At 44.5% G+C, this 21,977-nt stretch overlaps 3 protein-coding genes and 1 long non-coding RNA gene across 6 annotated transcripts; 3 read left to right on the top strand and 1 right to left on the bottom strand.

The window, feature by feature from the left end:
- The first annotated feature begins 7,853 nt into the window (after nt 1–7,853).
- Nucleotides 7,854–11,001, top strand: LOC139829938 (serpin-ZX). Its single transcript, XM_051323522.2, has 2 exons — nt 7,854–8,445; nt 9,933–11,001. Exons 1-2 carry the CDS (start codon nt 8,029–8,031, stop codon nt 10,719–10,721), a joined length of 1,206 nt encoding a protein of 401 aa, XP_051179482.2. The 5' UTR covers nt 7,854–8,028; the 3' UTR covers nt 10,722–11,001.
- A 500-nt stretch (nt 11,002–11,501) lies between these two features.
- LOC127293837 (serine/threonine-protein kinase SAPK10) lies at nt 11,502–20,375 on the bottom strand. Of its 3 annotated transcripts, none has more exons than XM_051323525.2 (8): nt 19,920–20,375; nt 19,653–19,829; nt 19,457–19,510; nt 19,273–19,365; nt 18,917–19,009; nt 12,288–12,392; nt 12,118–12,214; nt 11,502–12,025 (listed from the first exon to the last, which is right to left on the bottom strand). In XM_051323525.2, the coding sequence occupies exons 1-8, from the start codon at nt 20,094–20,096 to the stop codon at nt 11,952–11,954; spliced, it is 870 nt and encodes a 289-aa protein (XP_051179485.1). In that variant the 5' UTR covers nt 20,097–20,375; the 3' UTR covers nt 11,502–11,951. The 3 variants fall into 3 exon arrangements, with proteins under 3 accessions (XP_051179485.1, XP_051179484.1, XP_051179483.1); XM_051323524.2 differs by lacking the exon at nt 12,288–12,392 and adding an exon at nt 18,610–18,714 and having other exon boundaries at nt 19,920–20,370; XM_051323523.2 differs by lacking the exons at nt 11,502–12,025; nt 12,118–12,214; nt 12,288–12,392 and adding exons at nt 17,761–18,344; nt 18,437–18,535; nt 18,610–18,714 and having other exon boundaries at nt 19,920–20,363.
- LOC127293836 (serpin-ZX) lies at nt 13,985–16,997 on the top strand. The gene is made up of 2 exons (XM_051323513.2): nt 13,985–14,544; nt 16,020–16,997. The coding sequence occupies exons 1-2, from the start codon at nt 14,008–14,010 to the stop codon at nt 16,806–16,808; spliced, it is 1,326 nt and encodes a 441-aa protein (XP_051179473.2). The 5' UTR covers nt 13,985–14,007; the 3' UTR covers nt 16,809–16,997.
- LOC127293838 (uncharacterized) lies at nt 17,564–17,932 on the top strand. The gene is made up of 2 exons (XR_007846171.1): nt 17,564–17,690; nt 17,747–17,932. It is a non-coding gene; the product is annotated as an uncharacterized lncRNA (long non-coding RNA).
- Nucleotides 20,376–21,977: the final 1,602 nt, after the last annotated feature.

Genomic DNA, 21,977 nt, shown 5'->3' with positions numbered 1-21,977 from the left:
TGGCATTTCTCCCAATTAAGAACAAGGTTAGTTTCTTCACATCTCTGCAAAACTTTATCAAGATTCCGCAAGCAATTATCAAAAGAATTTCCATAGACGGAAAAATCGTCCATGAATACCTCTACAATACTCTCACAAAAGCCATGAAAAATAGCAGACATGCATCTTTGAAAAGTAGCAGGAGCATTACATAAACCAAAAGGCATACGCCTATAAGCATAAGTTCCATAGGGACAAGTGAAAGTGGTTTTCTCTTGATCTTTAGTTTTAACAGCAATTTGTGAAAATCCAGAATAACCATCAAGAAAGCAAAAATGAGTATTTTTAGATAACCTTTCTAACATTTGATCAATAAATGGTAAAGGGTAATGATCTTTCTTAGTAACCTTATTAACTTTCCGATAATCAATGCACATTCTATAACCTACAACTACTCTTTGAGGGATGAGCTCATCATTATCATTAGGCACAACAGTCATTCCTCCTTTCTTAGGAACACAATGCACAGGACTAACCCATCTACTATCAGCAATAGGATATATAATACCAGCTTCAAGGAGTCTTAATACCTCATTTCTTACCACATCCTTCATCTTAGGAATTAGACGACGCTGAGGTTCAACAACAGGCTTCGCATCATCTTCCATATTAATGGTGTGTTGGCAAATAGAGGGAGAAATCCCCTTCAAATCATCAAGAGTGTAGCCAATAGCACCTCGGTGTTTCTTCAATATTTCCAATAACCTTTCTTCTTCAAACTCTGAAAGCTTAGAACTAATAATAACAGGATATATTTTCTTATCATCAATATGAGCATATTTAAGATTATCAGGCAATGGTTTTAAATCAAAGGCAGGATCTTCCTTTGGTTGTGGTGTTGTACCCAAATCTTCCACCGGTAAATCATGCTTAAGAATAGGTTGACGAAGGAAAATTTCATCAAGTTCATCTCTTTCTTCCCTGAAAACTTCACTCTCACTATTCTCCAAATGTTGCTGCAAAGGATTACTAGGAGCAAGAGCAATAGATGCACACTGTTGAACTTTAAAATCACTATTAGGCGAATCAATTTTATAAGGAGTTTTGGTAAATTTAGAGAAATTAAACTCATAAGATTCTCCAGCAAATTTAGTCAAAATTTTCTCTTTCTTGCAATCTATAATAGCTCCACAAGTATTTAGAAAAGGTCTACCAAAAATGATAGGACAATATTTACTAGCAGCAGAACCAAGTACCAAAAAGTCAGCAGGATATTTAATCTTACCACATAAAACTTCCACATCTCGAATAATACCAATTGGAGAGATAGTTTCTCTATTAGCCAGCCGAATAACCACATCAATATCTTCAAGTTCACAAGAACCAATTTCGTGCATAATCTCCGTGTAAAGCTCATAAGGAATAGCACTAATACTTGCACCAATATCACATAAACCATAATAACAATGATCACCAATTCTAACAGATAGCATAGGAACACTAGCTTTCCTAGACTTATTAGGATGCGAAACAATATTAGAAGCATCTTCACAGAAAATAATATGACCATCTTCCACATTTTCAGTCACAAGATCTTTAACAATTGCAACAGCGGGTTCAACTTTTATTTGTTCTTCAGGTTCTATAGGTTTCTTTTCACTTTTATGAACCGCACTATTTATAACAGAGTACTCCTTCATTTTAGCAGGGAAAGGAGTTTTTTCAATATAAGCTTCAGGAATAACATGATCAATAGTTTCAACTACAACACATTTATTTATAGATGAATCAATTTTATCTTTATACGGTTCATGATACTTATCAAAGTTCTTCTTTGGCAATTCATAATGAGAAGCAAAAGCCTTATAAAGATTTGCAGCAACTTGAGAATCAAGACCATAAGTAGCACTCATATTACGAAATTTATCAGTATCCATAAAAGCTTCAATGCATTTATAATCATAATTTATACCCGATTCTCTATCCTTGTCGTTCTCCCATCCTTCAGTATTTTCTTGGATCCGATTAAGAAGGTCCCTTTTAAACCCTTCCTTGTTGCGTGTAAATGATCCAGAACAAGAAGTGTCCAGCAAGGTCTTGTCTTGAAAAGAAAATCTTGCATAGAAATTATCAATAATAATATTACCAGGAAGCTCATGAATGGGGCATTTGAGCATTAAAGACTTCAATCTCCCCCAAGCTTGGGCAATACTCTCTCCTTCATGAGGCCAAAAATTATATATACGATTCCGATCTTTGTGAATCTCACTTGGAGGATAGAACTTAGAATAAAACCGGGGCACAATATCATTCCATTCAAGAGAATCCCCATTATCCAGTAATTTATACCAATGCGCCGCTTTACTGCACAAGCGATACAGAGAATAGTTTCTTCCTCACTTCATCCATAGCAATACCTGCACACTTGAATAAACCGCATAATTCATGTAAGAACAGTAAATGATCTCCAGGGTGGACAGTTCCATCCCCTGTATAACGGTTACCCACTACACGTTCAATAATTTTCATAGGTATTTTGTATGGTATTTCTTCCTTACCTGGCACCTCATCCACTACCTTTGCAGTAGTAGTAGATTTCCCAAATAAACACTCAAGAGAAGATCTCTCCATAATGACTTATAGCAGCAGGCAGAAATAAAATCAGCACAAACAGTAGAAATCTCCCTTACCAATTCCACTTACCAATAGCGCTTCACTCCCCGGCAACGGCGCCAGAAAATAGTCTTGATGACCCACAAGTATAGGGGGTGTATCGCAGTATCTTCGATAAGTAAGAATGTCGATCCCAACGAGGAGCGAAGGTGTTGACAAGCGGTTTCGGTGAAGGATTCACCGTAAATGCTCACGGAACAAGTATTCGGGGGTTTTGATGTAACAGATGAATAAAGTACGAGTAAGTAAAGTGCGAGAGTAATAATTGCAGCGAGTGGCCCAATCCCTTTTAGCACAAAGGACAAGCCGGTTTGTTTACTTATAATGACCAAACGTTCTCGAGAACACACGGGATTTTAGTCTAGTGCTTTCGCTACATACGGCTAATTAATCTTCATTGTTTTGATAAGTGTTGTGTGGGTGAACCTATGCTAATGTACCGCCCTTCCTAGGACTAATACATACTTGTGATTATACCCCTTGCAAGCATCTGCAACTACAAGAAAGTAATTAAGATAAATCTAACCACAGCCTTAAACTCTGAGATCATGCGATCCCTCCTGCATCGATATACCAACGGGGGCTCAGGTTTCTGTCACTCCGGCAACCCCGCAATTGGCAAACGAGTACAAGATGCATTCCCCTAGGCCCATAAAGGTGAAGTGTCGTGTAGTCGACGTTCACACGACACCACTAGAAGAATAACACCACAACTTAAATATCATAACATTGAATATTACTCAACCATACTTCACTACTAACATTTAGACTTCACCCATGTCCTCAAGAACTAAACGAACTACTCACGAGACATCATATGGAACATGATCAGAGGTGATATGATAATGAATAACAATCTGAACATAAACCTTGGTTCAACGGTTTCACTCAATAGCATCAATAACAAGTAGAAATCAACACCGGGAGAGTTTCCCCTATCAAACAATCAAGATCAAACCCAAATTGCTACAGCGGTGACGAGGTGCAGCGGTGGAGACGGCGGTGATGATGATGAAGATGATGGTGATGGTGTTGGAGATGATGTCCAGCTCGATGACGGTGACGATGGCGTCGATTTCCCCCTCCGGGAGGGAATTTCCCCGGCGGATTCCTGCCCGCCGGAGAGCTCTTTTCTCTCTGGTGTTCTCCGCCCCGCAGAGGCGGCTGTGGCTCTGTTCGACGTACCCCTCTGGCTTAGGTTTTCGGGACGAAGGCATACGCGAAGAAAAGGAGGCGAGAGGGGCTGTGGGCCCCCCTCCTCACAGGGCGGCGCGGCCAGGGCAGGGCCCGCGCCGGCCTGTGAGGGGGGCCCATGGCGGCCCTCCTCAGCTCCCCCTTCTGGCTCCCTTCGTCATCTGGAAAAATAGGAATTTTCGTATAATTTCCTTCAACTGTTGATCTTCCGAAATATTGCATTCTGATGGTGCTTTTTCCAGCAGAATCCTGGCTCCGGTGTGCGATCCCCAAATAATCATGAAACATGCAAAATAGATGAAATAACATAAGTATCATCTCCAAATATGAAATATATCAATGAATAACAGCAAATTATGATATAAAATAGTGATGCAAATTGGACGTATCAGAGGTGTTCGATGAAATGCTCCGCTGGAGCTGGTACAGAATAGGCCAGATTTGGGCATTGCTATGAGTTGCAAATTGTGGAAATGGTATTTTGTAGGATGTTTTGACGATGCTTGTCAGGATTTACTGGAGGAAGCGTCTCTCTAGTTCTCCTTGATGTGCAAATGAAGTAACACGCGATTTACAGCGATTTTTAGTGTAGACAATAACTGGAATACTCGATAATTATGCGGTGGTGAATAATTTGGTGCTCTGTGCTCTTTTGTTCATCACCTGATCATTAGACCTGGGCAATGAAAAACATCATCGAATGAGAGATCCTCGTAAGAAGAGGTTTGCTTTTGTCATGGTTTGATAAAGCAGGAATACATTATGGATCCTCCTGGTTCTGATTTTTACCTCTTTGATGAAAGTTCAGATTGGGTCACGGACATCTAAAGAATGTAGTCATTTCCTGTTTGTATCTGTTACTTCATTCTTTTGTCTGTCAGTGGTTTTCTCTCTAGTTGTTTGTAAGATGATTGGTTAACGATGTTTTCATTGATTATTCTAAGATAAAATGTTAAGTTATAGCTGTTTCTGAATGCTACTGTATGATCTATTTGACCAAGGACAGAGAATAACTTGAAAGTTGCCTGCTGCACTACCGTGTGTTCTTCATGATGTATGTAAACCATGTTTTCATTGCTTATTGAGCACCCATGGTTCATCTTGGAGCTCCCCCTATATTTTCTCTTATAGCCTTGCCAGTAATTATGACATACTTTTTAGTTTCTCACTTCTGTATTGTACCAGCATTCACATTTTATGAGTTCACCCCTTTGCTTCAGTTAAGTGGAGTCTATGATTCAAGTGTTAATGATATCTGTGTAATCTGCTCATCTTGTTATTGGACAATGTACCCTGAGTAATCTGCTCATTTGTGCTCAGATGCTAAAATATTCATTGGTTGCATGATATTATCCAGCAATTACCTGTTTGACAGTCATGCCTTTGGATGTTTGTTTTTGTGCAGGATGGATGGATGAGCCTATGACAGATGCTTGTTTTTGGACAGGTTGTGTTAGCCAGGTGCTGCGATGCAATGTTGGACGGTGATGTGCTCACAGGGAACAGGTTGCTGTGCGGTTGGTGGAGCGGAGAGTTCCTGATGATGCATCATTAAGAAGGTGACCTGGAAGTTAGGTTATGACAGCCGATTCCGGCCGTCTAGAATGGCATGCTTTGGTTCTTATGATTTGACTCGATGGATGTTGCGTGCTGTAATAGTCTTGCCGGTTTGTTTTCATTATCCTTTGGATTCAGCTGCAGCCTCGTCATTCCTGTATGTGTTTTTTGGAAAAATATTGGAATAGACTTCATGTATTCATCTTTTGGCGTCTAAATATTATCAGATCGTGTGAAATAAATGCTGACAAATGGGACCAATGGGAAAATGAAACCTGACACGTGGGGTCTCTATATGTAATTGGCCAAAAAAAATAAGCTAAAAAGGCCGAGGTAATTGGGCTAGTTACGGGCCAAGGCCCAACAAAGCCGAAAAAAATAATCAGTACTAATGGGCTCAGCCCACATAAGGAGCTCAATGGATCGGGCTGAATTCAGATAACGACGTTTCTAATTCGTCATAATTTTGCCACGTCGGATTGCCACGCTGGACTCGGGGGCAGGTGCCCATGACGTTTTGGGAACGTCATGCCGGCAGTGACATTTTAAAACGTCACAAAGCTCTACGACGTTTTCAAGTGGAACGTCTTAAGCAGTCACTGCTGACTCCCAGCTTTCGACGTTTTGAAAAGCGTCACCGTAACGTCACAAGTAGCCATAAGTGACGTTTCAGTGACACCTTTATTTTGTCAACTTATGGCAGATTTCTTGTAGTGACAGGCAAGCGCTACTGGCAGCGCATCGAGGACAAGTTCCACAAGCTCATGTCGCGTGTTCGCCATCATGTCGATCGCACCTACCGATCCCTCAAAGGTCGTTGGGACGCGATCAAACCGGAGTGTAGCCGGTGGGCAGTAGCAATGGACCAAGTGGTGTCCAATCCTCCTAGCGGGGCAACTGTCGACGAATATGTGAGTGCATATTTCAGAAAGCAAATTCTAGTTTTAGCGTTGGTGAGATATTGACGATTTGTTGGTTCCTTTTGCATATGTAGGATCACATTGCCGATGCTAGGTACAGAGACATGGCCGGCAGCAAAGGCAAGAGCTTCACCATGCGTCATTGTTTTGATGTGCTCCAACACCTTCCCAAGTGGAAGTTGAGGGATGAAGAGGTCGCTCCGAAGAAGGCTGCGATGGTTGCGCTCGACGACACCGAGGACGAGAAGGATGGCAGGAACGCCGACAAGCCGGAGGGGAACAAGAAAGCGAAGGAAAGGATAAGGCTCGAGGGGGAGGCTGCATTGTTGAGGGACAAGTTTGATCAAATGATGAAGTCGAAGGAGGTGATAGCGATCAAGACTTTGGAGACCAAGCGTGTCATCATCGAGACGAAGAAGGAGGTGAGCCTTGCAAAGCTTAAAGCCAGCCGAGAGGAAGCAAAGACCAAAGCCAAGTTGGAGGAGATGAGGATCGATGTGAAGAAGGCCAAAGCAACGAAGCTACTATTGGCCGAAGAGAGGGCAATCTTGATGATGAACACGAAGGAAATGAATGAGGTTCAGCTGGAGTGGTGGAAGGAGACCTCGGCGGAGATCACGGCGAGGCGAAGAGCTGCTCGTCAAGAGGCAACTGCTGCTGCCGATGTGCCTCCAGGAGGTGGTGCCGATGTGACTCCAGGAGGTACTGCCGATGGTGCTGATGGCGGTACTGCCTATGTTTGATGCCGGCGGTTAGATCTGATGGTGAACTATGAACTGTGTCATTTGGTTGTGTCATTTGATGTCTGTACTATGAACTATGCATGATTTATTTGTGTTTTAAACGTTCAGCTTTGATCGATCATATGCAAATCAATTTCATAAACCTTGTTTTTACGGGTTCGGAAGCCCCGGGCGCAGAACAGACCCCGTAAACCCAAACTGTAAAACAGAATATTCTGTTATTCAGTTTTCGTTACGGGCTCTGTTCTGCGCTTGCCATTTTCCGGCCCGTAAACACGAGTTCGGTCCACCGAACTCGTGTTTTTCGGTTCCACTTTTTACGGGCTCTGTTAGAGATGCTCTAACTACACAATTGAGTACATAAGTAGATTACCAGTGAGGAGAGAACCAACCTGTGGTTGGGTGGTTAGGAGGACAGTGGCACCCTAGTCTGCCAAAGTTCAAACCTTAGGTTTGACACTTTGATGTCTCATTAAAAGCGGAATATTTTTCAGTGGGAGATGACGTTCCCACCGACAACGAGACGCTTGTGGTGACTTCGTGAATCTTAAGATCCGTCGGATGAAGTTTGTTTTAGACGCAGCCTCTCGGATGTCCTCGTAATAGAATGCTTCCGTGTCAGCTAACAGTTAATACAAAAAAAAAGTTTAAAGTTCTAAGAAAAAACGAAGAGGTTGAGGTACGGGTTGATTAATAAAGCACACACGTTTTCCTTAGAAAAAAAACTGCCCACGAACACGGTGCTGCCTGTCCCCGGATCCTGCGAGACAGAACACGCGGCCCCTGCCTTTCCGTTGTCATCTTTATAAAAGCACCCTTCATCTCTAAATGTAATACACAAACGATCCCTTTCTACTCTTTCTCAGGCACCCGTGAAATAGCCACGGAACACCCTCAACTCCTTCAACTTCCACTTCCAGTTCATCCCCTCTTCTCCAGTCCGGCGAACCACCACCTCCGCCATGGCGACCACCGACATCCGCCTCTCCATCGAGCACCAGACCCGCTTCGCCTTCCGCCTCGCCTCCGCCATCTCCTCATCCTCCGACTCCAAGGGCCCTTCCGGAAACACCGCCTTCTCGCCGCTCTCCCTCCACGTCGCGCTCAGCCTCGTCGCCGCCGGCGCTGGCGGCGCCACCCGCGACCAGCTCGCCGCCACGCTCGGGGCCGCAGGTCCAGGGCAGGCTGAGGGCCTCCACGCGCTCTCCGAGCAGGTCGTGCAGGTCGTGCTCGCTGACGCTTCCGCCGCCGGCGGCCCGCGCGTCGCCTTCGCCAACGGCGTCTTTGTCGATGCGTCGCTCCAGCTCAAGCCTGCCTTCAAGGATCTCGCTGTGGGCAAGTACAAGGCCGAGACACAGTCCGTGGACTTCCAAAATAAGGTGATCCCCTTCCTAGCTTGCCTAGCTAGTTCCACCAGAAAAAAAAATAGAGATTTGTTCATTATCTGTGGGCATCGCTAGCTTTTTTTATTTGAGGATATCTCTAGCTGCTTGTTTGTTTATTCCTTTTCTACAGTTCGGCGTGCTGCTGTGATGTAGAGACTAATATATGTTGGCATTTCTGTAAATCTGTAACCATTGTAGATTTGTAATTTAGTGTTGATTTCTATCCAATTTTTCTGAACTCTAGGAGCTTTAGTACTGTTGTGCAGATATATGCCCATAGGTAGCTAACTAGCTATAGAGCAGTGCCGAAGCCTCCAGTCTTTAGGTTGTTTTGGTAGATTGCAATAGGTTGGACTGAATGGTCGACAGTTCATTCAAGCTTGTGCAGTTTCCTTCTCTTTGTAGCTTGAATATGTGATGAACATATTAATACCTGGCCAGTTTGTCAAACGTAAGTATTTAAGTGTACAAATTAATGGAACTTTGGAAGTATTACTCTTTATGGGATGTTTTGCTTCTTGTATTTTTAGTACGTGTAGGCATATAGTTTGGGGCGCTTCTCTATATTTAGTTCTACTGCTCTTGTGAACTAATGGTAAAATCTTCTCTTTGGAGTTTACCTTATTTACACTTTGGACCTTGCACCAGTGTGATTTAGGGATAGCCAGACTGTTACTTTTGTGAGCAAAGTATCTTGTAAGAAGTGTAAATTTCAGTGTGCTCTTGAAGGCTGAGGAATTTGGTTATATTTATACTTTTAGGGTCTTCATCCTAGTACGTATGTCAGATTTTTCTTTTTCGAAATGGAGGATATACCCCTGGCATCTGCATCAAAATGATGCACACACCCTTTAGGTCATTCGGAATGTCTAAGGCCTTCCAAATTTGTGGGTCCATATTTATATGTTCTCAAATAGGGTACAGCTGCGGTTTCTGTATCATGTTGAGATGTTGTGGCCAAGTTCCTTATGTGATTTTCATTTGTTGCCATTATGGGAATTCCATTTGTAAGATGTACAAAAAATCAACTAATCATTCGAAATGTCGAAAGATCAGTAGTGGTAGTGCATTGTGTTACTTCAAGATGGTACCATGACCCTTTAAATCAGTATACTCATGTAAACTGTCTTATCTTTTCTCTATAAAAATACTGTCTATCTTTTATCAGTGGTATGTAAATTTTACTACTCCCGTCGATTCATATTAATTGTCTCTAATATAGATGTATCTAGACATATTTTATTCATTCTTGCGACAAGTAATATGAATTGGAGGGAGTACGGAAATGCTTTATGAAAATGTTAGTATGCTATCTTGGATTCTCAGTCTTGTTAGCAAGGAAATAATTTCTGGTGGTCAAAAGTTTGGGGGAACTATAATATCTACCATTTGGCCTTTTTTTATACTCTCTTCCTTTCTTTGCTTTCGTCAAATGTTTTTTCCAGTTGTGCTAAGTATTAATATATTTTGCCTTGATCCAGGCTGCTGAAGTTGCTGGTCAAGTGAACTCGTGGGTTGAGAAAATCACAACAGGTCTCATCAAGGAGATCCTTCCTGCAGGTTCTGTTGACAATACCACTAGACTGGTTCTTGGGAATGCCCTTTATTTCAAAGGAGCTTGGAATGAGAAGTTTGATGCATCTAAGACAAAAGATGACAAGTTCCACCTTCTTGATGGAAGCTCAGTTCAAGTACCATTCATGACCACCACAAAGAAGCAATATCTTTTGGCTTCTGACAGCTTGAAGGTACTTAAGCTCCCTTACCAGCAAGGTGAGGACAAGAGGCAATTCTCCATGTACATTCTTCTTCCAGAAGCACAGGATGGTCTGTCAAACTTGGCCAACAAGTTGAGCACCGAACCAGAGTTCATGGAGAAGCATATCCCAACACAGAAGGTTCCAGTGGGGCAATTCAAGCTCCCCAAGTTCAAGATATCGTTTGGATTTGAAGCGTCGGATTTGCTCAAAGGTTTGGGTCTCCAGCTGCCATTCAGTGCAGAAGCAGATCTTTCGGAGATGGTGGATTCGCCGTTGGCAAAGAGCTTGTACGTCTCATCTGTTTTCCACAAGTCGTTTGTCGAAGTGAACGAAGAAGGAACCGAGGCTGCCGCAGCAACTGCTGCAGTGGTCACACTCAGGTCATTGCCACTAGAGCCCGTAAAGATGGATTTCGTCGCAGATCACCCTTTCCTCTTCATTATCCGAGAAGACATCACGGGTGTGGTGCTATTCATTGGTCATGTGGCCAATCCCCTTGTGTCTTCGTAATGTGTTCCGCTCTGAGTAGCTTATGTGGGCCGCGACCTTGTCTGACACATGGAAGTTAAGGGTTTCAACATTTGATCATGCTGCCTGTGTAATAAATGCAGTTTATGTTTTTGGTTTCAAATAATGCCTTGCTTGATGTACGAAAGGTTGTAGAATGATGATAGTAATCCAGGATTGTTGCGGAATTATGTGCTTCGAACTGCTTGAAAGATGAGATGGGCATGATGGGCAGGCGCTTCTTCACAAAGTATGAACAAGGGCATTTGCTTAATTTGGTGATTGACCTGGGTTGTTTTATCAATCTAGATTGTGTTATTTGAGTTTGGTTGACAAGCTGTTGAGAGCGACGTTGTTGTCTCGTGGGCTCGTGGCCCTGTTGTTACCAGTCATGTGTCCTTTTGACTGGGGAGAGAAGGACAGATGGCGCCCAAGGCAAGCTGAAACCAGATACTACTAATATGCACTACTCAAAATTGCAAAATAATGTAAGCACAAGTTGACTGTCGAAGCCTTTATTTGTGAAATTATTAAGTACTACCGCACTAATGGGATTTCTCCAAGAAACAGTTCAAGTTTGCGTGCACACATCTGCACACCCTACAACCTATATACACTGAATCACAGCAAGAGCCACGATGCGCACAAACTCATCTGGACCGAAGAATGAAAGTTGTCTCAGGTCTCACTTCACATAGATCACTGAGACAACATGCTGGAAATATCAGGTTGCAGAACGAACTGATCAAACTGGAGTGTCTCTTATTTGCCTTACATGGTACAAACTACAAACTTGTGAGATAATATAACTAGGTTCCCGTCCCTTAGTTCACGGGATCACAGATAGGCACTGTTCCAGATACTGTGTGATTTCTCAAACTAACTAGATTATTGCACAGCATTACAGCAAATATGACTACATCCAACAAGGTAAACCGTTGTACAACACTGGAAATACATATATTCATCTTGAGTGTGTTGAGTATCTTTGGTCATCTCGCAGGCAAACTGACCGTAAACATGGCTACTTCGAGGTATCCGCACCGTTGTATAGCGTATACTATCTCCCCGCTGCTGTTCACGTCAAGGTCAGCATCTGAATCAAGGTCATCCATGTCATCATCGATGTCAAAACCATCGTTCAAGAACTGGTTGATTCGAGAACCAGCTGCTGGAATGGTGTGGCCTCTGCCAGGATCTGCATTGGCTGCTCAGGCTCTTCGTATTGGTTGCTCATGTACTATCATCCACTAGGTCGGCTGGGAGATTCTTCAAGAACCACGGATGGTGTTTTATCTTGTGATTCTCTGCATGTCCACACAATAGTGGTCACTTATCTCAAATGAAGCAGTATGAAATTTCCAGTGACTCAACACTACACAGCTAAAGATGTACTCACGGTAGCCGGGTTGCCAACAAATATCTTCGAAATAAGATCTCGGCACTCGGTAGATATGCAGGTAATCTGGAATCGAGTACTGCACGCTCAATATCCTCTGGAAAATCAAGCTCATTAGTTTGTGGTCAGAATGGAGACGGATAAGTGATTACGTTGGCTGGAATGGAAACCTGAATTGTCTTCGTGAAATTGTTAGGCTCATCAGGATCCTCGTAGGGATATGCACCGACTAGCATAACATAAAGCGTCACTCCGCATGACCACACATCAGCAATCTTCATCGAGGAACAAAGAATTAGTTGTTTATACTTAACATTACAATGTACAGTATATACTTTGCAATACAATTGTACAAATATAGTTACTCAAGAGTAGGAAAGAAGCTAGACTTCTTCAGATCTTTTTGTTTGGCAAAGCGATGAACACAAAAGAAAATATAGACTAACAAGATGGAAGTTTATTTGTACATCCGAAGATCAGGGAAGATTAGGAGAACTAAAAAAACAAAAGTTTATTTAGCAAGTGGCTATACAAACTTATGGACGAAGGAGTGTGGCTAGAGCTACTCCAAAACAAATATTTGAAAACTAAGACACTTTCTCAGGTTACCGTGAAGCCAACAGCTCTGTGTTGGAAGGTTTAATGAATATCAAAGATGATTTCTTCAAAAGAGGGTCTCTTGTAGTAGGGAATGGCCAAAATACTATATTTTGGAGGGAAATCTGGCTAGGGAACTTGCCTGTTAAGGATCAGTATCCGAATCTTTACAATATTGTTAATCATACAAATGTTACGGTAGCACATCTGCACATGTCATGGGTCAACACCTCTAAACATAGGATTCAGGAGAGTTTTATCAGGAAAAAAATGGGATAGATGGGTTCATCTAGTTACACGCCTCATGATGTTTCAACTGACTGACACACAAGATGTCTTTAGGTGGTCGATAACTACTTCTGGTTTGTTCAATGTTAATCTGTACCTAAACTTGCTTAATGGACACATAGGTTACCTAAAAATATATATTTCAAAGATTAAGGTTCCACTTAAAATCAGAATTTTTATGTGATTCCTCTAAAAGAAAGTGATTTTAACCAAAGATAATCTTTGCAAATGGAATTGGCATGGTTGCACTAAATGTAGTTTTTGTGACCAAGAAGAAACAATACAATATTTTTTTCATACCCTTTTGCCAAAGTTATTTGGAGGATTATTCATATGACATTTAATTTACCTCCTCCGACTAGTTCTCAAATTTGTTTAGAAATTGGTTAAATGGAGTACTAAAAAAATATAAAGGTCACATTAGAGTTGGTGTGTACGCTTTATTGTAGGCTATATGGACAGTCCGTTTATATTTAATAAAAGAAGCTTTCCATCTTTTCTTCAGGTTATCCTTTTGATCATGCATTGGATCCGTATGTGGTTCTTCCTGCAGCCGGCGGAGAAAGGTTGGGATATAGGTATGAGATTTTTACCGCCAATGCGGTTGGCGGTCTGAGAAGCAAGTTACATCATGATGCTTTATCGCTTTTTTTCTTTCAGCTTTTTTTATGTGGCTTATTCATGTTGAGACTCTAAGTGATCCTTGAGCTGTAATAATTATGTACTGCTTTAATATTAACTTATTTTAGTAAAGAGTTGTATGCATCAATTGATGAGGCGGGAATCACCCCATTTCGAAACAAAAGGGTATGAACACATATCAGACAATATGTACAACAGGATCAGGAGATGATAAAAAGTGGTAACTTGGAATCCCATACCTTTGCATAATTGCATCATATTCCTTCTTCAGAAGAATCTCAGGAGCTATGTATGCCGGTGTTCCAACAGTTGATTTGGGCTGCGAATGAAGAACCGAAGACTACAGAAATATACAGAACAAAGATGAACAGAGTAACAGATCGATTCAGGAGGAGACAAATTCCACACATAAAAAGTAGAGTCCTTAAATTTGCACTTCCGTTCATCCCCTCTTCTGCAGTCCGACGAACCACCACCTCGGCCATGGCGACCACCGACATCCGCCTCTCCATCGAGCACCAGACCCGCTTCGCCTTCCGCGTCGCCTCCGCCATCTCCTCAACCTCCGACTCAAAGGGCCCTTCCGGCAACACGGCCTTCTCCCCGCTCTCCCTCCACGTCGCGCTCAGCCTCGTCGCCGCCGGCGCTGGCGGCGCCACCCGCGACCAGCTCGCCGCCACGCTCGGGGCCGCTGGTCCAGGGCAGGCTGAGGGCCTCCACGCGCTCTCCGAGCAGGTCGTGCAGGTCGTGCTCGCTGACGCTTCCGCCGCCGGCGGCCCGCGCGTCGCCTTCGCCAACGGCGTCTTTGTCGACGCGTCGCTCCAGCTCAAGCCTGCCTTCAAGGATCTCGCTGTGGGCAAGTACAAGGCCGAGACACAGTCCGTGGACTTCCAAAATAAGGTGATCCCCTTCCTAGCTTGCCTAGCTAGTTCCACCAGAAAAAAAATTTAGAGATTTGTTCATTATCTGTGGACATCTCTAGCTTTTTTTATCTGAGAATATCTCTAGCTGCCTGTTTGTTTATTCTTTTTTCTACACTTCGGCGTGCTGCTGTGATGTAGAGACTAATATATGTTGGCATTTCTATAAATCTGTAACCATTGTAGATTTGTAATTTAGTGTTGATTTCTATACAATTTTTCTGAACTCTAGGAGATTTATGCCCATAGGTAGCTAACTAGCTATAGAGCAGTGCCGAAGCCTCCAGTCTTTAGGTTGTTTTGGTAGATTGCAATAGGTTGGACTGAATGGTCGACAGTTCGTTCAAGCTTGTGCAGTTTCCTTCTCTTTGCATCTTGAATATGTGATGAACATATTAATAATACCTTGCCAGTTTGTCAAACGTAAGTATTTAAGTGTACAAATTAATGGAACTTTGGAAGTACTACTCTTTATGGGATGTTTTTGCTTCTTGTATTTTTAGTACGTATAGGCATATATAGTTTGGGGCGCTTCTCTATATTTTGCTCTTCTGCTCTTGTGAACTTATGGTAAAATCTTCTCTTTGGAGTTTACCTTATTTACACGTTGGACCTTGCACCAGTGTGATTTAGGGATAGCCAGACTGTTACTTTTGTGAGCAAAGTATCTTGTAAGAAGTGTAAATTTCAGTGTGCTCTTGAAGGCTGAGGAATAGTTATATTTATACTTTTAGGGTCTTCATCCTAGTATGTATGTCAGATTTTTCTTTTTCGAAATGGAGGATATACCCCTGGCATCTGCATCAAAATGATGTGCACAGCCTTTAGATCATTCGGAATGTCTAAGGCCTTCCGAATTTGTGGGTCCATATTTATATGTTTTCAAATAGGGTACAGCTGCGGTTTCTGTATCATTTTGAGATGTTGTGGCCAAGTTCCTTATGTGATTTTCATTTGTTGCCATTATGGGAATTCCATTTGTAAGATGTACAAAAAATCAACTAATCATTAGAAATGTCGAAAGATCAGTAGTGGTAGTGCATCGTGTTACTTCAAGATGGTACCATGACCCTTTAAATCAGTACACTCATGTAAACTGTCATATCTTTTCTCTATAAAAATACTGTCTATCTTTTATCAGTGGTATGTAAATTTTACTACTCCCGCCAATTCATATTAATTGTCTCTAATATAGATGTATCTAGACATATTTTATTCATTCTTGCGACAAGTTATATGAATTGGAGGGAGTACGGAAATGCTTTATGAAAATGTTAGTATGCTATCTTGGATTCTCAGTCTTGTTAGCAAGGAAATAATTTCTGGTGGTCAAAAGTTTGGGGGAACTATAATATCTACCATTTGGCCTTTTTTTAATACTCTCTTCCTTTCTTTGCTTTCGTCAAATGTTTTTTCCAGTTGTGCTAAGTATTGATATATTTTGCCTTGATCCAGGCTGCTGAAGTTGCTGGTCAAGTGAACTCGTGGGTTGAGAAAATCACAACAGGTCTCATCAAGGAGATCCTTCCTGCAGGTTCTGTTGACAATACCACTAGACTGATTCTTGGGAATGCCCTTTATTTCAAAGGAGCTTGGAATGAGAAGTTTGATGCATCTAAGACAAAAGATGACAAGTTCCACCTTCTTGATGGGAGCTCAGTTCAAGTACCATTCATGACCACCACAAAGAAGCAATATCTTTTGGCATCTGACAGCTTGAAGGTACTTAAGCTCCCTTATCAGCAAGGTGGGGACAAGAGGCAATTCTCCATGTACATTCTTCTTCCTGAAGCACAAGATGGTCTCTCAAACTTGGCCAACAAGTTGAGCACCGAACCAGATTTCATGGAGAAGCATATCCCAACACAGAAGGTTCCAGTGGGGCAATTCAAGCTCCCCAAGTTTAAGATATCATTTGGATTTGAAGCATCGGATTTGCTCAAAGGTTTGGGTCTCCAGCTGCCATTCAGCACAGAAGCAGATCTTTCGGAGATGGTGGATTCGCCATTGGCAAAGAGCTTGTACGTCTCATCTGTTTTCCACAAGTCATTTGTCGAAGTGAACGAAGAAGGAACCGAGGCTGCCGCAGCAACTGCTGCAGTGGTCACACTTCGGTCACGGCCAGTAGAGCCCGTGAAGATGGATTTCGTCGCAGATCATCCTTTCCTCTTTGTTATCCGAGAAGACATGACGGGTGTGGTGCTATTCATTGGTCATGTGGCCAATCCCCTCATGTCTTCGTAATGTGTTTTGCTCTGAATAGCTTGTGTCGGCTGCAACCCTTTCTGACACATAGAAGTTAAGGGTTTCAACGTTTGGTCATGCTGCCCGTGTAACATATCCAATGTATGTTTTTTTTGAATAATGCCTTGCTTGATGTACGAAAAATTGTAGAATGACAATAATCCAGGATTGTTGTGGATTTGTGTGCTTTGAGCTGTTTGATACATGAGATGGGCATGACGGGCTGGCGCTTCTTGACGAAGTATGAATAAGGGCATTTGCTTAATTTGGTGTCAATCTGGATTGTGTGGTTTGAGTTTGGTTGACAAGCTGTTGTGCTGAGAGCGACATCGTTATCCCGTGGCCCTGTTGTTATCGGCCATGTGTCCTTTTGACTGGGGAGAGAAAGGACAGATGGCGCCAAGGCAAGCTGAAATCAGATAGTACTGTACTACTAATATGCAATCCTCGAAATTGCAAAATAAAGTAAGCTCAAGTTGACTGTCGAAGCCTTTATTTGTGAAATTACTAAGTACTACTACCTCCGTTTCAAGGAATAAGACGCCCTCGTTTTATGAGTTTTTTGTTTGATCAGGAATTACTTTAAATAGATAAGAAATGTTTGTATGAAATTAACATCATTAAAAAGTGTTTTTCAATACGAATCCAACGATACTATATACATATAATATAATTAAGATTTTGTTGCTCAACTTTTATGGTCAAAGTTCATCTTGGAGTACGCGTGCGCCTTATTCCTTGAAACGGAGGTAGTACTGCACTATTGGGACTTCTCTAAGAAATTGTTCAAGTTGTTTGCGTGCACACATCTCACACCCTATATACACTGAATCGCAGCAAGAGCCACGATGCACACAAACTCATCTGAACCGAAGGATGAAAGTTGTCTCAGGTCTCACTTCACATAGATCACTGAGACACCATGCTGGAAATATCAGGTTGCGGAAAGAACTGATCAAACTGGAGTCTCTTATTTGCCTATACATAGTACAAACTACAAACATGGTGGGATAATATAACTAGGTTCCCGACACGGGATCACAGATACACACTGTTCCAGAAACTATGCGATTTCTCAAACTAACTAGATTACCGCACAGCATTACAGCAAACATGATTACATCCAACAAGGTAAACCGCTGAAGAACACTGGAAATACATATATTCATCTTGAGTGTGTTGAGTATCTTTGGTCATCTCGCAGGCAAACTGATTGTAAACACGGCTACTTCGAGGGTATCTGCACCGTCACATAGCGTACACTATCTCCCCGCTGCTCTCCACATCAAGGTCAGCGTCTGAATCAAGGTCGTCCATGTCATCGTCGAGATCAAGACCATCGTTCAAGAACTGGTTAATTCGAGAACCGGCTGCCGGTATGGTGGCCTCTGCCAGGATCTGCATGATCTCGTCCATGCTCTGCATTGGCTGCTCAGGCTCCTCGTACTGGTTGCTCATTGTGCTATCATCCACTAGATCAGCAGGGAGATTCTTCAAGAACCACGGATGGTTTCTTATCTCGGGTATTGTGATTCTCTGCATGTCCGCACAACAGTCATTTATCTCAAATGAAACAGTATGAAATATATCCAGTGACTCAGGCACTACAGAGCTAAAGAAGCACTTACAGTAGCCGGGTTGCCAACAAATATCTTGGAAATAAGATCTCGGCACTCGGTAGATATGTGGACGTAATCTGGAATCGAGTACTGGACGCTCAATATCCTCTGCAAAACCATGTTCATTAGTTTTGCAGACAGAATGGAGACGGGCAAGCAAGTAAGATCGCTGGAATGGAAACCTGAATTGTCTTCCTGAAGTTCTTAGGCTCGTCAGGATCCTCAAAGGGGTATGCACCAACTAGCATAACGTAAAGCGTCACTCCGCATGACCACACATCAGCAATCTTCATCGAGGAACAAAGAATTAGTTGTTGGTAGTTAACATTACAAAGTACAGTATGAATATGATTATACATCCTACATCTCACAAATGGAGACACTTTGCAGTACAATTATACGAATATGGTTGCTCAAGTGTAGAAAAGGGCATGAACATAAACTACAGGATCAGAAGATGATGAGAAGTGGTAGCTTTGAATCGCATACCTTTCCATCATATTCCTTCTTCAGAAGAACCTCAGGAGCAATGTAGGCCGGTGTTCCGACAGTTGATTTCGGCTGCGAATGAAGAACCGAAGACTGCAGAAATACACAATCGAAGATGAGCATAGTTACAGATCGACGCAGGAGGAGACAAATTCAGCACGTTAAAACTACAGCGAGGTTGCGCTTCACTCCCAATTTGGTTAAGGCCGTATGCATCTTTACGATGGATAGGGCCGGGGATCTCACCCTCCATTTCGGGGGAAAAAAAAAAGCTCCCAATTTGGCATGTAAGCAGAGTGAAATTTTGAATTACTTAAAATTACCAACAACCGGGACAGAGGAGCAAGTGTTACTACCTTTGAATAGCCAAAGTCGCATATCTTGAGGCGAGGAGCCGTGCTCCCGTCCAGCAGGGTGTTCTCCAGCTTCAAGTCACGATGGCACACTTGCTGCCGAAAAAAGAGGAAACAGTTTCAGTAGCTAAAGCAACAACTTGCACGCTCCCCCTGCAGCTCTACCAAGAATGGAAAAAGAGTGTACCATGGAGTGGCAGTAGCTGACTCCAGACAGCAGCTGCTGGAAGAAGAAACGCGCCTGGAGAAAAGTCAGAAATGTTTCAACGGTTAGCGGTAGCAATCAGTAGGCAGCCGACGTATACACGGAATCGGAAAACGCCGTGGTGGCGATCGATGATGTAAGCAGTAGGCAGGCAGGGTGGCCGGAGTACTGGATGTACCTCGTCCTCGCTGAACCTTCCGGCTGTGCAGATTCGCTCGAACAGCTCCCCTCCGGATGCGTACTCCATGACGATGGCGAGGTGCGTGGGCGTGAGGATGACCTCCTTGAAGCGGATGATGTTGGGGTGACGCAGGGAGCGGTGGTTGATGATCTCCCGCTGCACGTTCTCGTCAATCTGCAGAGCAGGCAACAGAACATCAGTTAGTTTCTAAAATTGTAATTCCGTGAAGGAGGAGGAAGAAGAGGCAGCTCGGTAACCGCGTACCTTCTCCCCTCTGTCGATGTACTTGACGGCGACGAGCTGTCCGTCGGCGCGGTTGCGCATGAGGCGCGCGACCCCGAAGTTGCCGGAGCCGATGTCCTTGACGAGCTCGTAGCGGTCGCCGTCGTGCATTATGGGCATGTCCATGCCCGGCCCCACCGTCAGCGCCGCCCGGTCCATCCCTTCTTCCCTTTCCCCGCCGGCGCGCGAAGCTTAACTAAGCTAGCTCGCTCGCTCGATCCCAGACAGGCAAGCTGGGTGGCTCGAGCTCCCGCGCGCGCGGGCGGGCCTCTCGTGATCCAAGAAGAGCTTCGCCTTTTAGCGCAGCTCTTGGTGAGCTTGAAAGAGGGTGGATTGATTCGGTTTTGGTTGGGGATTGGGCGGAGGAGGAAGCCCACCTCGTGATCTCTCGCTCCCCTTTTCTGTCGCGTCGCCTGTGAACCCCCACCGCGCACGCTGCCTTTATTTATTCACGTATAACAAAACCTTCTCTGGTTTCTTCTTCTGTGGGCGTTCTTTAATATTTTGTCTATCCACTCTGCTTCGCAACACCTAGGGTGTGTTTGGTAGGTCGGGTCTACCCAGAATATCTCCTCCCAACCGAGAATTTTGGGCCATCCAGTGTTTGTTAGGTCGGGTCGGTCTATCTGGGCAGTGCCCACCTCATACGAAAAACGCCCTTCAGCCCTGCCCGGTTGCGAAGCCCGAATCGAGCTTCTCACCTCAGCTCGGTTGAGCTCGTCCCGCAAAAAACTGTAGCAGGCCACTGCCCCACCCCCGCACCCCCCCCCAGACCCCCACCCGCTCTTCTCATTTGCCCCCCATCCTCCTCTCGGCCAACCAAGCGCACGGCCAACCAACCGCCGCCGGGGAGCGCCACGGGGACAGAGCGCCGCCTGCGAGGTCGACCACCCACGGCCCGACGCGCCGGAGCTCCTCTCGGCCAACCAAACGCACGGCCAACCAAGCGCCGCCGGGGAGCGCCACGGGGACGAGGCGCCGCTGCGAGGTCGACGCGCCGGAGCTCCGCCTCGGCCCGACGCGCCCGAGATCCGCCTCTGCCCGACGCGCTCGAGCTCGGAGACCCGCGCCGCCGGGGAGCGCCACGGGGACGAGGCGCCGCCTGCGAGGTCGACGCGCCGGAGCTCCGCCTCGGCCCGACGCGCCCGAGATCCGCCTCTGCCCGACGCGCTCGAGCTCGGAGACCCGCACCGCCGCTCTAGCTCGGAGACCTGCACTCGTGGCGACGACGCCCACTCCGGCCAGATGCGGTTGTCAAGGACCCGATTGCTTTTTTCTTTTTCTGTTTAGGGAGCTCTGTGTAAAATTTTGGATCTTGTTGTAATTTTATATCAGCCCTAGGATGTAGATTGCAAGGAAACATATCTCAGGTCATACAAGTGCTACCAAACAACATCTTACCAGAGAATCTCTCAACATATACGGGCTACCAAACATGGACAAAATCTCACCTCATCCTATCTGAGCTCAGCATGTCTCTGGTGGGAAGGAGATGTTGGGGTGACCCGGGCTACCAAACACACCCCTAGCGTAGCGAGGCGAGCTATCCGGTCCAGTCCAGCGGGGAAGACGACCATGTGGAAGAAACCGACATGTGGGCCGACGCGAGCTGGGCCCCACATGTCGGCGCTGTCGTCGGGGGAATATCTGCTACGGTAGCACCAAAGTTCAGACGGCGTGCACGGGGAACAGCATTCGTCAATGGCGTGTGGACCCGATGTGACGAGATATCAGTGGGACCGGGATGGCAGCGAGGTTGTAGGACGGTGGCGTAGGCGTAGGGTGGTGGGGGGAAATATCTCGAGTCAAGGTTGGAGAGCGTGCCGCGTGGAGATACCGGAATGGGGTTCGTGTCGGTAACTCGGGCCGGCCGCATTAAGCCGTCAAGTTGATCGGCCGGCGAGCCGTCGTCTACTGTAGCAGTAGATGGTTAAATTAGGAAAGGTCGGTTTGGATCAAGTGGCTCGATTGAGGGCAGGGACTGTCGGGAAGCGAAGGGTACAAGGAACTGAGGACGCGCGGCTAGCGCGGTGGCTAGGC

The sequence above is a fragment of the Lolium perenne genome, chromosome 4 (assembly GCF_019359855.2).
Source record: "Lolium perenne isolate Kyuss_39 chromosome 4, Kyuss_2.0, whole genome shotgun sequence".
NCBI lineage: Eukaryota > Viridiplantae > Streptophyta > Magnoliopsida > Poales > Poaceae > Lolium > Lolium perenne.
The sequence above is the reverse complement of the archived record's forward strand: the minus strand, read 5'-3'. Positions and strand labels throughout refer to the sequence as shown.

What these genes read in the sequence shown, in the direction of transcription:
- LOC139829938 (XM_051323522.2), top strand. Translation starts at nt 8,029, where the DNA reads ATGGCGACCACCGACATCCGCCTCTCCATCGAGCACCAGACCCGCTTC. An exon ending in CCGTGGACTTCCAAAATAAG is followed by an intron (nt 8,446 to 9,932) that starts GTGATCCCCTTC and finishes GCCTTGATCCAG; the next exon opens with GCTGCTGAAGTTGCTGGTCA.
- LOC127293836 (XM_051323513.2), top strand. Translation starts at nt 14,008, where the DNA reads ATGAACAGAGTAACAGATCGATTCAGGAGGAGACAAATTCCACACATA. An exon ending in CCGTGGACTTCCAAAATAAG is followed by an intron (nt 14,545 to 16,019) that starts GTGATCCCCTTC and finishes GCCTTGATCCAG; the next exon opens with GCTGCTGAAGTTGCTGGTCA.
- LOC127293837 (XM_051323523.2), bottom strand. Translation starts at nt 20,096, where the DNA reads ATGGACCGGGCGGCGCTGACGGTGGGGCCGGGCATGGACATGCCCATA. An exon ending in ACATCGACAGAGGGGAGAAG is followed by an intron (nt 19,830 to 19,919) that starts GTACGCGGTTAC and finishes CCTGCTCTGCAG; the next exon opens with ATTGACGAGAACGTGCAGCG. An exon ending in TTGTTGGCAACCCGGCTACT is followed by an intron (nt 18,345 to 18,436) that starts GTAAGTGCTTCT and finishes GCGGACATGCAG; the next exon opens with AGAATCACAATACCCGAGAT.